The sequence below is a fragment of the Ptiloglossa arizonensis genome, chromosome 5 (genome assembly GCF_051014685.1).
Source record: "Ptiloglossa arizonensis isolate GNS036 chromosome 5, iyPtiAriz1_principal, whole genome shotgun sequence".
NCBI lineage: Eukaryota > Metazoa > Arthropoda > Insecta > Hymenoptera > Colletidae > Ptiloglossa > Ptiloglossa arizonensis.
In genome coordinates, this window is record NC_135052.1 from 13,365,352 (window position 1) to 13,377,595 (window position 12,244).

At 33.3% G+C, this 12,244-nt stretch overlaps 1 protein-coding gene across 1 annotated transcript; it reads right to left on the minus strand.

Moving 5' to 3' along the window:
* Nucleotides 1-2,989: 2,989 nt before the first annotated feature.
* On the minus strand, nt 2,990-10,954 carry LOC143147435 (lipase lipl-3). The gene is made up of 14 exons (XM_076312680.1): nt 10,439-10,954; nt 9,312-9,492; nt 7,988-8,102; nt 7,233-7,476; nt 6,941-7,099; nt 6,636-6,863; nt 6,168-6,343; nt 5,248-5,284; nt 4,919-5,099; nt 4,633-4,747; nt 4,100-4,343; nt 3,506-3,664; nt 3,207-3,434; nt 2,990-3,136 (listed from the first exon to the last, which is right to left on the minus strand). Exons 1-14 carry the CDS (start codon nt 10,553-10,555, stop codon nt 2,990-2,992), a joined length of 2,331 nt encoding a protein of 776 aa, XP_076168795.1. The 5' UTR covers nt 10,556-10,954.
* Nucleotides 10,955-12,244: the final 1,290 nt, after the last annotated feature.

Sequence of the window (12,244 nt, forward strand, 5' to 3'; positions counted from 1 at the left end):
TACCAGCAGTATTTTTCCATTGCACAATCATTAACAGCACCCATCGACACTGATTCTAGAATGCTCGTCAATGGTAGTAACTCTAGTAATACCTTGAGGATGACCACACCTCTGTCAGATGTTTCTTTTTCTTTTTTATTTTTTACAAATTTCCTAATTGTAGGATAAAAAGGAACGAACGTTTCTGATCGATCGCAATACCGTTGGAATGTTTTTCGACAAATATGCGAAACGAGATTGCAAAATTGCTTTATTATTCGATACATCGATATTTGGTCGTCCGGAATAGAAATTTGTCTGAAATTTAACCAAGTAGGCCATGGCTTTGTAGGCTGATCCGTAGATTATGACATCAATACTTTTTACGTAACACCGTTGAACGACAAATACCTAAGTTGGGTTTATATTCAGGATGCACCACTGAATCGATCCGTCGCACAGATTATTCACGTCCAAAGTCATTTACACGTTCGATGTACCCCGTATAAAGAATAAAGAGTGTTCGACCGAAAGGCTGAAATTTTCCATTGTTAAGGCAAACAACATTTTCTTAAGTGTAATCGCGAGCACCTCTTCGTCGTGAAATTTTATTGGAAAGATAGATGTGCGTCAAATTTTGATCGAAACGAACAATAAGGAAATTTGTTACTCTTGCTTTGTAAAATATTATATAAAATAAAACATTGTCTACGTGAAACTCAATTATTTTTAAGAATTTCTTGTAATAGAATATTTGTCTATGAAATTTTATAAGTAATCGAGTTGTGCATATTATAGAATATTATGTATTTTGTATTTTCGTTCAATATCTCATTTGTTGTAATAGGTTTAAAGGAGGTACTTTCCAGAAAGATAAATTGAAAAATGAAAATAGTAAGGTGAAGCAAAGATTACATATACACACTAACATTTTGAAACTAAATCTACCAATGCAATTTGTCCGAAATGCAAGTTTGAAAAATATCTTCAAATCAATTTCCGTATTGTCCAGAGAGAGACAAATAATTTTCTATTACACAGATGTTCTTTGTTACTTTTATAAGAAAGCAAATATCTTTATAATTTCTTCACATTAGGAAAAGTTATTGTCTGAGGATTACGCAACAAATATTTTAAAATCTTGTCATTTCTTGTCTGTGATTCTTGCAGCCTATATTTCGCAGTATGTGGAGCTACGGTTTATAACTTAAGATTCTCTACGGTTCATGAATGATTTATACGAATAGCTTAAATGCTTTGTATAATTACTTTTTATGCAACAATACGAGAAGAAAATTTGTGCCAATAATAAAATACCTACAAACGTATATTGTACGTGTGCTTGTAATGCGTTCAATTTAAAAAATGGGAACAATACTATGTAAAATTTATATTGTTCACGAATAAATTTCGGTATGATTTACTTCTGTCTTCAAAATATAAGCAAGATAGATACCCTGCTAGATATTTAATATTCTTCGTATACGTTACTAGAAAAAAATGTACATTAATTATCATTTGGCTATTTCCAGTAGTTCGTTAATCATTATCTAGGAATATGTTGTATATGTCAAGTAGCCGATATACTTGTCCAGTGTATCTTCTATATATTTTTCTTCATCGTAGTGCATTATCGTTGGTACGTCATGAAGACTTGTTTCTGAAAGCTGAACAAATATCGAGTCTGAAAATAGTATCTATTGAATAAAACACAACGGGTATGTCTGCATTCACTTGTATTTAAAAGTTCATTATTAATATCGTTTACGAGGTATATAATAAACTACCTTTAATATCGTTCATAAAATTTATAATACGTAAACAAAAATGTGTTTTTGCTCAAACTTAAAATGGAGAATCTTGCAGGCATTTTTATTGTACTGTCCCTTTATCAGCAGAAATGCGAACCGATATTTTTTAAGACTTTTGTTTTATTTTAGTTAATTGTATCCGTAAATTTATCAACAAAACAATTTTACAATTATTTCGTACATGGAAGAATAGGATTTTCTGTATTGTGTAAATTTTTGTTCACTTCAATCGGCAAAACGAAGAAGTGTGGAATATATGAACGAAGAACTAAAAAGTCACCAACATACATAGTCTCCAATGTAGTTTATTGTAGTCTACGATAAGAAATGAATTTGATACACATCTCCCCGCATTTAAGCAAAATGGTCATATCATCGCGCGTTGATGTCTCCACTTACAATTAGTGAGAATATTATATACGATACCACCTATTTTCGCAACTGCTTAGTCAACTAGCACGTGCTCGTTAGTAATTTAATACAATTGCGTGTACGTAATGTTAGTATCGATAGTATCGACACGACACTGATTTTCTGTAATATATATATAGGTATATATAGTGCATTCATACCCACCGTAAAATTAGCAGAAATTACTAAGAGTGTAATTAACAGACCTCAAAAATGGATTCTTGGTAATGTAATAGAAGTCATTTTGAACACGATGTGGTCTTTACAACATATTAGTAAATATAATATTATGAAATGTTCAATCTATTACTTTCATTTCTGACCTTGTGTGACTTTGAAGGTCGTATATACATATCACATAGTTGAATCTGCCCGAAGTACATTTTCATCTCATTTCACTTAACTTTTTCGGTGTTAAGGTTTGATGGTTTAGCATGTACCATATGTGGAAATCCGACAATGCGTTTATTGTCCGTATTTACGGTTAATATTTAATTGTAGAAAAAACTATCCAAACTAAATACTTCATGCGAATATATTTATACGGTTATACTTACTTTTGCATTTCCATTATTAGATTACGATTTTTTCAAGTCAATTTAATTGTCGAAATTTTCCCAGACATATGTGAACAAAAAGGGATTAAAAATCAAAACACAAGTAATACAATATTTTCTTCGATATGTGCATACTTTCTTCACCACATTAAATGCTACATATATTTACAACTTTGCTATATTGTGAAAGAACATCGCTTTAAAATAAAATTTCTATTTTCATTATCGTACTCATTTCTTCATCATATCAAGCAACTTTCTGTAAATTAATCTCGAAGCATCTACACTCCATACATAATCTATATGACTGAATTTCTTATACGGTACTATATACATAGTTGGTTTGTTCGGTAACTCATTGGCTAGTTTCATTACATCCTGAAAATGAAATTTACTTTATTAGTGAAGTATAATTACACGAATATCTGTGACTCTTTAACACACGTACAGCGGTACTAGACAGCCAATCGTTTTGGGCGTAAATTAGCGTGATTGGTATCGAGATCTTTGATAAACTATAACGGGGGGGTTCGGTGCTGTTATAAATCTCAATATTTTTCGTTCCACCGTAATCGTATTGTCGAAAATATCCGGACGAAATTTCTTGGCTGTAATGAACCAAAGACTTAATAGATGTGCCGGCAGGCGCATGATTCAAAATCGTTGGCAGTAACGTCTGCAACAGGTCAAAGTTTGAAGAAAAAGAATTACGGTAACGCTGTCAACGGACGTAACTTTCATACTCACGGAATTAAAAAGCGGTGCATCAAAACCGACAGCAAGAAGTATCATATTGGCACAAATTTTGTCGCGGACAGTATCGAAGTAACATAAATATTTTGCTAGAAACTTGGTGAGAAAATTTTGCGACAAGACTTCGCCTTCACCGAACAGGTTGCCGATATTCTGAAAATTGATCGGAAACAGTTTTGCGAAAAATTCGAAACTTCAGAGCGATGCGAGTTTCGTACACTGCTCGTAAAAATTAAACGATTTTATCTATTTGAGTGATTTTATTGTTCGATATGGTATCCTAGGGTACATCTATTTCGTTCGATAAAACACGAACAGAAGAATGTAGCGTATCGTTTAAAAAAATTGAATTGACCATGAACACGTTTTCCAAAAATAAAAAGAAAAATACGAGTCTCAACCTGTTCGATTTTATTTACAAAAATTGAAAGACTGTGCTAATAGAAATGACACTTATATTGAGACATCGCGTGCAATATATTTCTCACGTGTGATACTTTGTACACTTCCTGAATTATCGAGGAGCGTGATCTTTTAATTAATTGAGCAGGTATTTTGACTCGTGAAGTTGTAGTAGTTGTTCAGTACCTTGATAGTATTTCGAAACGGAGCTAAATATCGCGCGGGACTTTTTAAATGCTTCATGAACGCGACTGGAGCTAGATTATACGCAGCTCGCAATAGACTTACAACTTGAGGTCGTTCGCTGGCCATTACGTAAAAGCATGTCGAACCCATCGAATATCCAATGTACGCGGTTAAAATATCTTTCTTCAAGTCAGCAATGTAGGTAATCATAGCTGGTAGATCATAAACACCTGATTCATGCCAGCTAAAGGCATAATTAGAAAATAATATCGTTGGTTATACATCCGTTAACACAAATGACAATTTTTATGCATAAATGGGGGTTACCCGTTCCCTAGAAATATAACTGAACAATACTGTTAATAAATCAAAATTGTGCATCACACGAAAACTGGTACACGACAGTTATTACGTATCGCTATTACATAATTAATTTCTATCGTACTTCGTTCTCCTGACTGTTGAAAAAGCGCATCACTGTACCATTTTGCTTGTCACTGTTACACGCGTTTGTATTAATTTTTTACAAATACCTGAAGTCCCAAAATTTGGAGTTTCTACTGGACAAAGAAATGTGTCCCTTCGAGTAAGTGTTGCCACGCAAATTTCCAAGCCATACATCGTAACCCTGGTCAGCTAATAAGTAAGCTACAATAGCAAAACCCGGTAATAATACACAATATTGATCAATCGGTACGTGTAAATATCACGAACACGATATACGGTGCAAAAAAATGTTAGTCTCTTTTTTGTGAAAAAATCTTAAAATTGTGAAACTTTTACGTCTAATTATTTTTCATAGCGTATGGATTCCTGTACCAAGAGCATTGCCCCTGCCAAGCACAACCCAATCTGCCGAGCTGCCGAATATACCATGCTGCACAAAGATCGCGGGGGCTCCAAGTTTCCCTGGAATTCGATGTATTGTTAAGAGGTAACCATCTTCCGTCAATACTGCATGAGCTTCTGCAGGGTAACCATTCTTTCTTATCAATTGTAACTACAACAAAAAAAAAACAAAAGAAAACAATATCAATCATTGATTGGATAAATGTAAAATACTTTTGCGTAACTTTTATTTATGTGCATGAAAATTTAGGGATGTGCCATAATTCCAGAATTAATGAAATGAAGTATAGTATACTGACTGTAGTCTTCTTTGAGAATTCACTTGCCTTATTTAACCTACATATTGATAGTGAACCTACGAATTGGAGCACGTTCCTAAACTTTTCGTAACTTTTACCATCCTATAGTCATCTTCTAAAAATTGTAGCGTTTTTTACAGATACAAAATAGGTAAAATTTCTATTGAAACGTGTAAAATGTAGTCACATCTTAAAAGAGATAATTTTGATTTAAATTTAAGTACACGATACATGATTCACCCTATATGAATTTCATTATGAAAAATGTTATACCTATCTTAAAATTATCTAATGTTAATTAAACTTGTGCAAATGTCAGAATGTATTCCATAGGGTTTGAAATACAAAACATTGTACTTCGCTAAGTGCCTAATTTTTAATGAAAAAGACCTTCCTTTATAATCGTTGCATATATTGAAAAACGTAACTATGTTTACCACGTTGAGATCTTCATCGGGATGATGCTCCCAGTTAAAACCTGAGACTACTGTGACAAGAGATGAAACCGCAGAAACAAAGATGAGCAACCATTGAAGTATTATTATGAAATCGTTCGTTTTAAGTATTTTGTACGAACGAACTAAGAAACTAATAACTCGCTTAGTCACGTATAAGTAGTTTTCAAGCAGACCAGATATTCGAATGAATAAATTTTAGACTTCCTTGCACGTGTTATGCAACAAGTAAAAATCGGTAAGTAATTAAACAATAGCACCTCTACTTATTGCTATTTATTTATCAGAAAATTATTTATTTATCAAAATTGTCAAAATTGTACAGAAAAAGTGAACGATAATAAAGAAAAGCTCTACAAACTAAAATACAAATGATACAAAAATGTTATTTATTTATATAAATCTATCTTCTTAAATACTATATATTTTTATAACTTTCCTATACTGAAAGGCAATACTCCTTACGATAAGTGATAAATTTCTTTTTTCAATGTATCATTCTTCAACATATCAAGCAAAGGTTTGTAAACCAATTTTGGAGCATCTCTAGCCCACAAAAAATCAATGTGATTGAATTTCGTAAATGGTATATTATACTTGGTTGGTTTGTATGGTAGCTCGTTTTCTAACCTCATCACATCCTGAAAAAGGAATTTACGTCAATACTAGAAAGTACAAACGGTTACGTAACTGTGTAGTCAGTAGAAGGAATATAGTGAACTCGTAAATCAAATTAGACGGGAAGACTAAAGAAGTAATTGATTCTTTTCTTGGACCGACCGTATGGTGTTAGAACTAACGAAGAGGAACACTTTTGCAAACTTGATCCACAAAAGTATCTATAGTAATTGGTATACCGTTCGAGTACGCCTTGTACAAGTCGCCATATCTCTTCCATCGACTATACTTCTTTTAACTTTACGCAATATGTACAATGGAGCTAGATAACCAATCGTTAGCACCACAAAATAGTGTGATGGGCGCCCTAATCCTCGATAAATTATACTTAGGGGGCACGGTGCTATTGTAGATCTGCATGTTTCGTGTTTCACCATAGTCGTACTGTCTGAAGTATCCGGATTTAATTTCTTGAGCGTAGTGAACCAATGTCTTGGAAGATGTGCCAGCCGGAGTATGATTCAAAATCACAGGCAGTAACGACTGTAACAAATGGAAATTTTAAATGAAACAATTGATACACGAAACTGGTAACGTAGATATGCACACTTTATACTTACGTAATTAAATTGTGCTCTGTCGAACCCAACGATGACAAACATTGAATTAACGCAAATCTTCTCTTCCCAAAAGTTGACGTAACATAAATATTTCGCTAAGTGCTTTATAAGAAAATTCTGCGGTAAAAATTCACCTTCTCCGAGCAGATAGAAAATCGCCTGATGTTTGAAATGAAAAATTCGTTGAGAAAGTTTGTTCGTAGAAAGTGGTTGATAAAACTTCGGAAGGATGCACGACTTATCGCGTCTTTCATCGCAAAGTGGTTTCAAGTGTTGGAACTGCTTGCTTTACCTTAAAATTAGTTGCAATCGGGGCTAGATACCGTAAGGGACTTTGTACGTGTTTTAGGTATACCACTGGAGCAAGACTGTACACTGATTGCAACAGTCTTGCTATTTGTGGTCGTTCGCTCGCCATTACGTAGAAGCATGTTGTACCCATCGAGAATCCAATGTATGCTCTCAATAAATGTTCTTTGAATTGCACAATGTAGGTAATCATCGTTGGTAGATCATAAATGCCCGATTCGTGCCAGCTAAATAAATAATTATAACATAGTTTTTTTTTTTACCATTGGTTAAAAAATAATTGGTACATACGTATTTATTTTACGATTCGTATGAGAGATCATTTTTTTTAGTTAACAGGTCGCTGTTACTTTGCTTTCGATAATTTAGATGCAGATTATTTTAAACAATTTCCAGGAACGCCCATAGGCGTTCGTCGTACGCGGTGCATCGATCGATTGAACGCTTATGAGACCGAACGAGGGTTTTCTTTTTACGCTACACGTTACGTGCTTCTGCGATCAAATTAATTGGTAAACATTTATGCATATTTATGCGACACGCCACGCGCTAACGGCAAAAAAAAAGGCAAAAATTTGCGTTACCCATACACCAACACGTGATAGTTATTACAAAATTCTAAATAATCTTACTACGTCATCGGTCATTAAAATGGCGAACACTTTAACCGTGCCACTTTCAACCGTAACCGTTTTTTCTCGAACAGTTATAGTTATCGTAATTATTCGTCACAAGTACCTAAAGTCCCAAAATTTTGGGTCCTCGGTGGACAAAGAAATGTGTCCTCTTGAATAAGTGTTGCCACGGAAATTTCCAAGCCATACATCGTAACCCTGGTCGGCTAGCAGATAAGCTATAAATGGCGAAACGTACCAGTAGTATATAATATTGCTAAAATTTAAGCATGTAAGTGTCAAGGGTGTGATATACTGTACAGAACATTTTTGCAGTGTACTTTAAATTTCTATACGCAGGGGTATCGGATACGCGAAAGTGCAATTTAAGGCAATAACAAACTAAAACACAGTCTCACTCTTCGCCCTCGAAGATTTCTCCGAGTAGCTAGGAAATATTTCAAATCCGGAACATTTTTTGAAAAAAAGTCGCTATAGTCGAAATAAAATCCATTGGTCCGTGAAAGTCACCGAGGGTCTGCATCCCCGCTTGTACTCCGAGGTCGTTTATTCCCATCACACCGTTTCGCTAGCCTAACACTGTCTCTCAACACCTTGGGTTAACCTACAGCAGGGATGCCAGGTTTCCTGCTACCGCTTTGATTCAGTTTCTATGCTATTGGCTGGGATAAGAGTGAAAGAGAAGAAATCATACAGGAACCAGACTTGAAGGTCCCTTCCCCCGCCATTCGATGATACGAGAGAAACTCCAGTAGCAGGGAACCCGACATCTCTGATTTATCGACACATAAGTTAGGTCCCCGCTGCTCGAACAAAAAACCTATTCTCAGCACAAAATCAATTGATTGCTCAAGGCCATTGAGAAGTAAATCCCACTGTATGATCTATTTGTCGAAGTAACGAACACAACGAATCAACGACGCAAACACCTGGGAAAACAGAAGTGCAATGAAATAGATGTATGAATAAAAGTGAATTGGCGGTGGAAAAAAAAAAATAACGAAAATGCGTCACAGTGACACACGCACTTACACGTTCGAAATGGTCCGACCCAAAAATTTAGGGCTAAAAATAGTATAAGGTAAAAATGGGAATTGTACCTTGCGTGATTCACGGTCGAGGCAGTGGCCTTGAGCGGCCAGTTCATATGACGCTAAAAATAGTATGGTATAAAAGTGAGAGTCGTATCGTCGTGCCTAACATGATTCACGCTCGGGAAAACGACCTTGAACGGTCAATCGATTTTATTCCGACTGTAATACGGAACTGATATAACAAATCCAGGACATCTGCTACCGATAATTTGAACGAATTTTATATTTTTCATGTTTCTTTTTTTTTTTCTTTTAATTTTTCTTTCGTGTGAATACCTAACATTGCAACACATTTAGATCTAAGAATTATTTACTATATATGTATTTCTGTACCGAGAGCTTTGCCTCTTCCAAGTATAACCCAATCCGCTGAGCTACCTAATACGCCATGTTGCAAAAAGATCGCGGGGGCTCCGGATTTCCCCGGAATTCGATGCATTGTCAGGAGGTAACCATCTTCCGTTTGTACAACATGAGCTTCCGCAGTATAGCCGTCCCTTCTTATCATTTGCAACTATAACGAATAACTTATCTTAAACACTGATCGAATACGCGAAGGTAAAAATAATGTCGACATGCGTACTACATATAGATGGTGGTTCATAAAAAAATAATAATCATCACTTTTACCGTTAAAGAAACACAAAAATGCGTAACGAAAACATTGAACGATTTGTTGCAAAGATAAGCGGCTCTAACAGTCATTCTTATTTGAAGGTAATCTCTTACTGTTCAGAAAACAGTAGATCAAGGTATTGATAATTGCCACAAAGCTTCCCGAAGACTACCTACAATGTGATTATTTCAGATTGACGTCGTTGAAACAGAACGCCATCCATACGATGCCCTTCGGATAAAGTGCAAAATGAACCTATCACACGTAACTAAGAATGGAGGCTAATAAACACAGAATAATGTGGCACACTTCTATTAGGAAATCCTTGCTTATATTCTTTTACAGCAGTTGAAGCGTTCCCATTACAAAAATTGTAAATGAAATACATATTCGCGTACTCTTCGTTCGAATAGGATGATGGTATTTTACAATATATAATTCTGTGTATTGAAATAGGTTACGTTGATGACCTTTAAAAATTTCAAAATCAGAAAAATAACTCGAATGATAATTAAATAAATATTGTCAACTTATTTTCGTACCATAATGTAAATACAGTAAACATTTTATTATTATCTTCATTTTCAAAATTTTGTTATAGTTTTTAAACAAAATACTTCACACTGCACCAAGTTTGTGTATACATGCAAAATGAGACATTTTCTCTACAACTCAGTGAATAATTCGTGTGACACAAACACAGTAACTTAAGAACAAGATCAAATAAAACATACAAACTTTGTACAAATATTATATTAATTTCTTTCTACTTTAGTATTCTGAATCGGTGCCTAGATATTATGATATACCTTATACTGATATCGAAGAATACAATTTTACTTACTGTGTCAAGTTCATCATTTGGATCAGGCTCCTTATTAAAATCGAATGATTTCATATTAAGAAACGAAACTGCAGGAGAAAGGATGCACAATAACAAAAATGTGACGAAATCCTTCATCCTGAGAATTTTTGCACAAACAACAAAACAAAGAAAACAGTATTACAAAATATGACAAAAAATGTTTTACTAATATATCTTATCACCAATATTTGTTAAGTACTGTTGAGAAATATTGTCAACTGAAACTCTTCCGAGTAGAAATGAAGTATTAATAATCATTTGTCGCTTCCACTGGTAATGATTTTATAATCATATTTGTATGTGACATATTAGTCATACATGTGATTCATGAAAAGTTTATTTTTTCTGTCTGCTTATCTTTAAAGCATTTAGATTCATTTATTTCGTTTTGGAACATTGCATCATACCACATTCAACTAAAGGAACTCTCCTTTAATCAAATGATTATTATGTTGATTATTTTGGGTGTTACAGTATCATAAAATAGTGGATAAACTTTTTGTTTTCTCTTTTTGTATATTTACCTTGCAATATTTACTTTTTTCTCGTGTCTTTATTTAATACTTTATAACGGTTATTAAATTCTAGTATGTCTTCAAAAAAAAATTTTAATTCTTTACGTTTTTCGTGCCATTATTTTAAGTAACACAAAAGTCAGATCATATCACGCAACTCAATGATGAGAATCTGACAATAAAGGGTAAAACTCAATGCAATTATTTTATGTGAAGAAAAATTAGAGTTTCAAGTTGATAAATATGCATGTTAAACTTTCTTATTAAGAATACCAAATTCCTATTTTTATAGCGATGCAATCACTTTCACACTTTGGGGTTATGTTATGAAGAGGTTAAATCATACTTTCATGAATACTTTTTGTTGCATTTTTCTTTAGATTAATATTAATATAATCACAATCGAAAAAATTATTAAAGTATGTATAAAGGTACTAAAAACTAATATTTCAGTTTAAGTATAAACGTTAAATGTTTATTTGCATGCGATTGTTAGTTTGATTACAGATCGAATTCATATTACTATTCTACTAAATGAATGATAATATTAAGTATATGTACAATGTTTTCGCCTTAAGCGCGCGTTTCTCGAAACCGAAAAATCACATTTAAAGGAAGGGACAATGTTCTTTGTATTTTACTGCTCGCTTTAAATGTAGAAAGAGATAGCAAACAAAGGAAAAAGAGGAACCGAGAGTTAAATAGTAGCAATGTCCGTGTGAGATAATGACATTCTTGTTTACATTTATATTTATCGTTAACCAGAAACGAATTCCACAGTGCGACAAGCTCAAAACACAATGTGCATACAAGATCAGTTTAAAGTGTGTATTCTGCCGCTTCTTTTTTTTAGCATTTCAATGATTATGCGAAAAATAAACACAATACATCCCTATTACGAAAGTGACACAATTTAAAAGAAAGTATCCTGCAAATTGCAATCATAAAGTAATCTACATTATTATTCGTCATTTAAATCGATCATCAAAAAACTTTTCCTTTACTTAATCTCATAATAAACTCGATTTTTTAGTAAAATACATAAATTCCTAAATGAAATATTAAACTATATCACATTATATACATGGCAGATGTAATATTATTTTACATTTTCTTAAGAACTTGCTTTTATAATTTATTAGTAGCAATTGTAAAGTATAATAAGTTATGAGTTTATTACATAAATAAATATTATTAAAATTATGACGTGCTTGATTTCATTCTAATAAAAAAAATGTATGGAAAAAAAAATTAGAAATTAAATAATTTT

Bases quoted from the DNA above. Each gene is read 5' to 3' on its own strand.
- LOC143147435 (XM_076312680.1), bottom strand. From the start codon at position 10,555: ATGAAGGATTTCGTCACATTTTTGTTATTGTGCATCCTTTCTCCTGCA. The intron at 4,344-4,632 runs GTATTTGTAAAA...TTATGCCTTTAG, and splicing joins TCCAAATTTTGGGACTTCAG to CTGGCATGAATCAGGTGTTT. The intron at 3,137-3,206 runs GTACGTGTGTTA...TTTCATTTTCAG, and splicing joins ATTGGCTGTCTAGTACCGCT to GATGTAATGAAACTAGCCAA.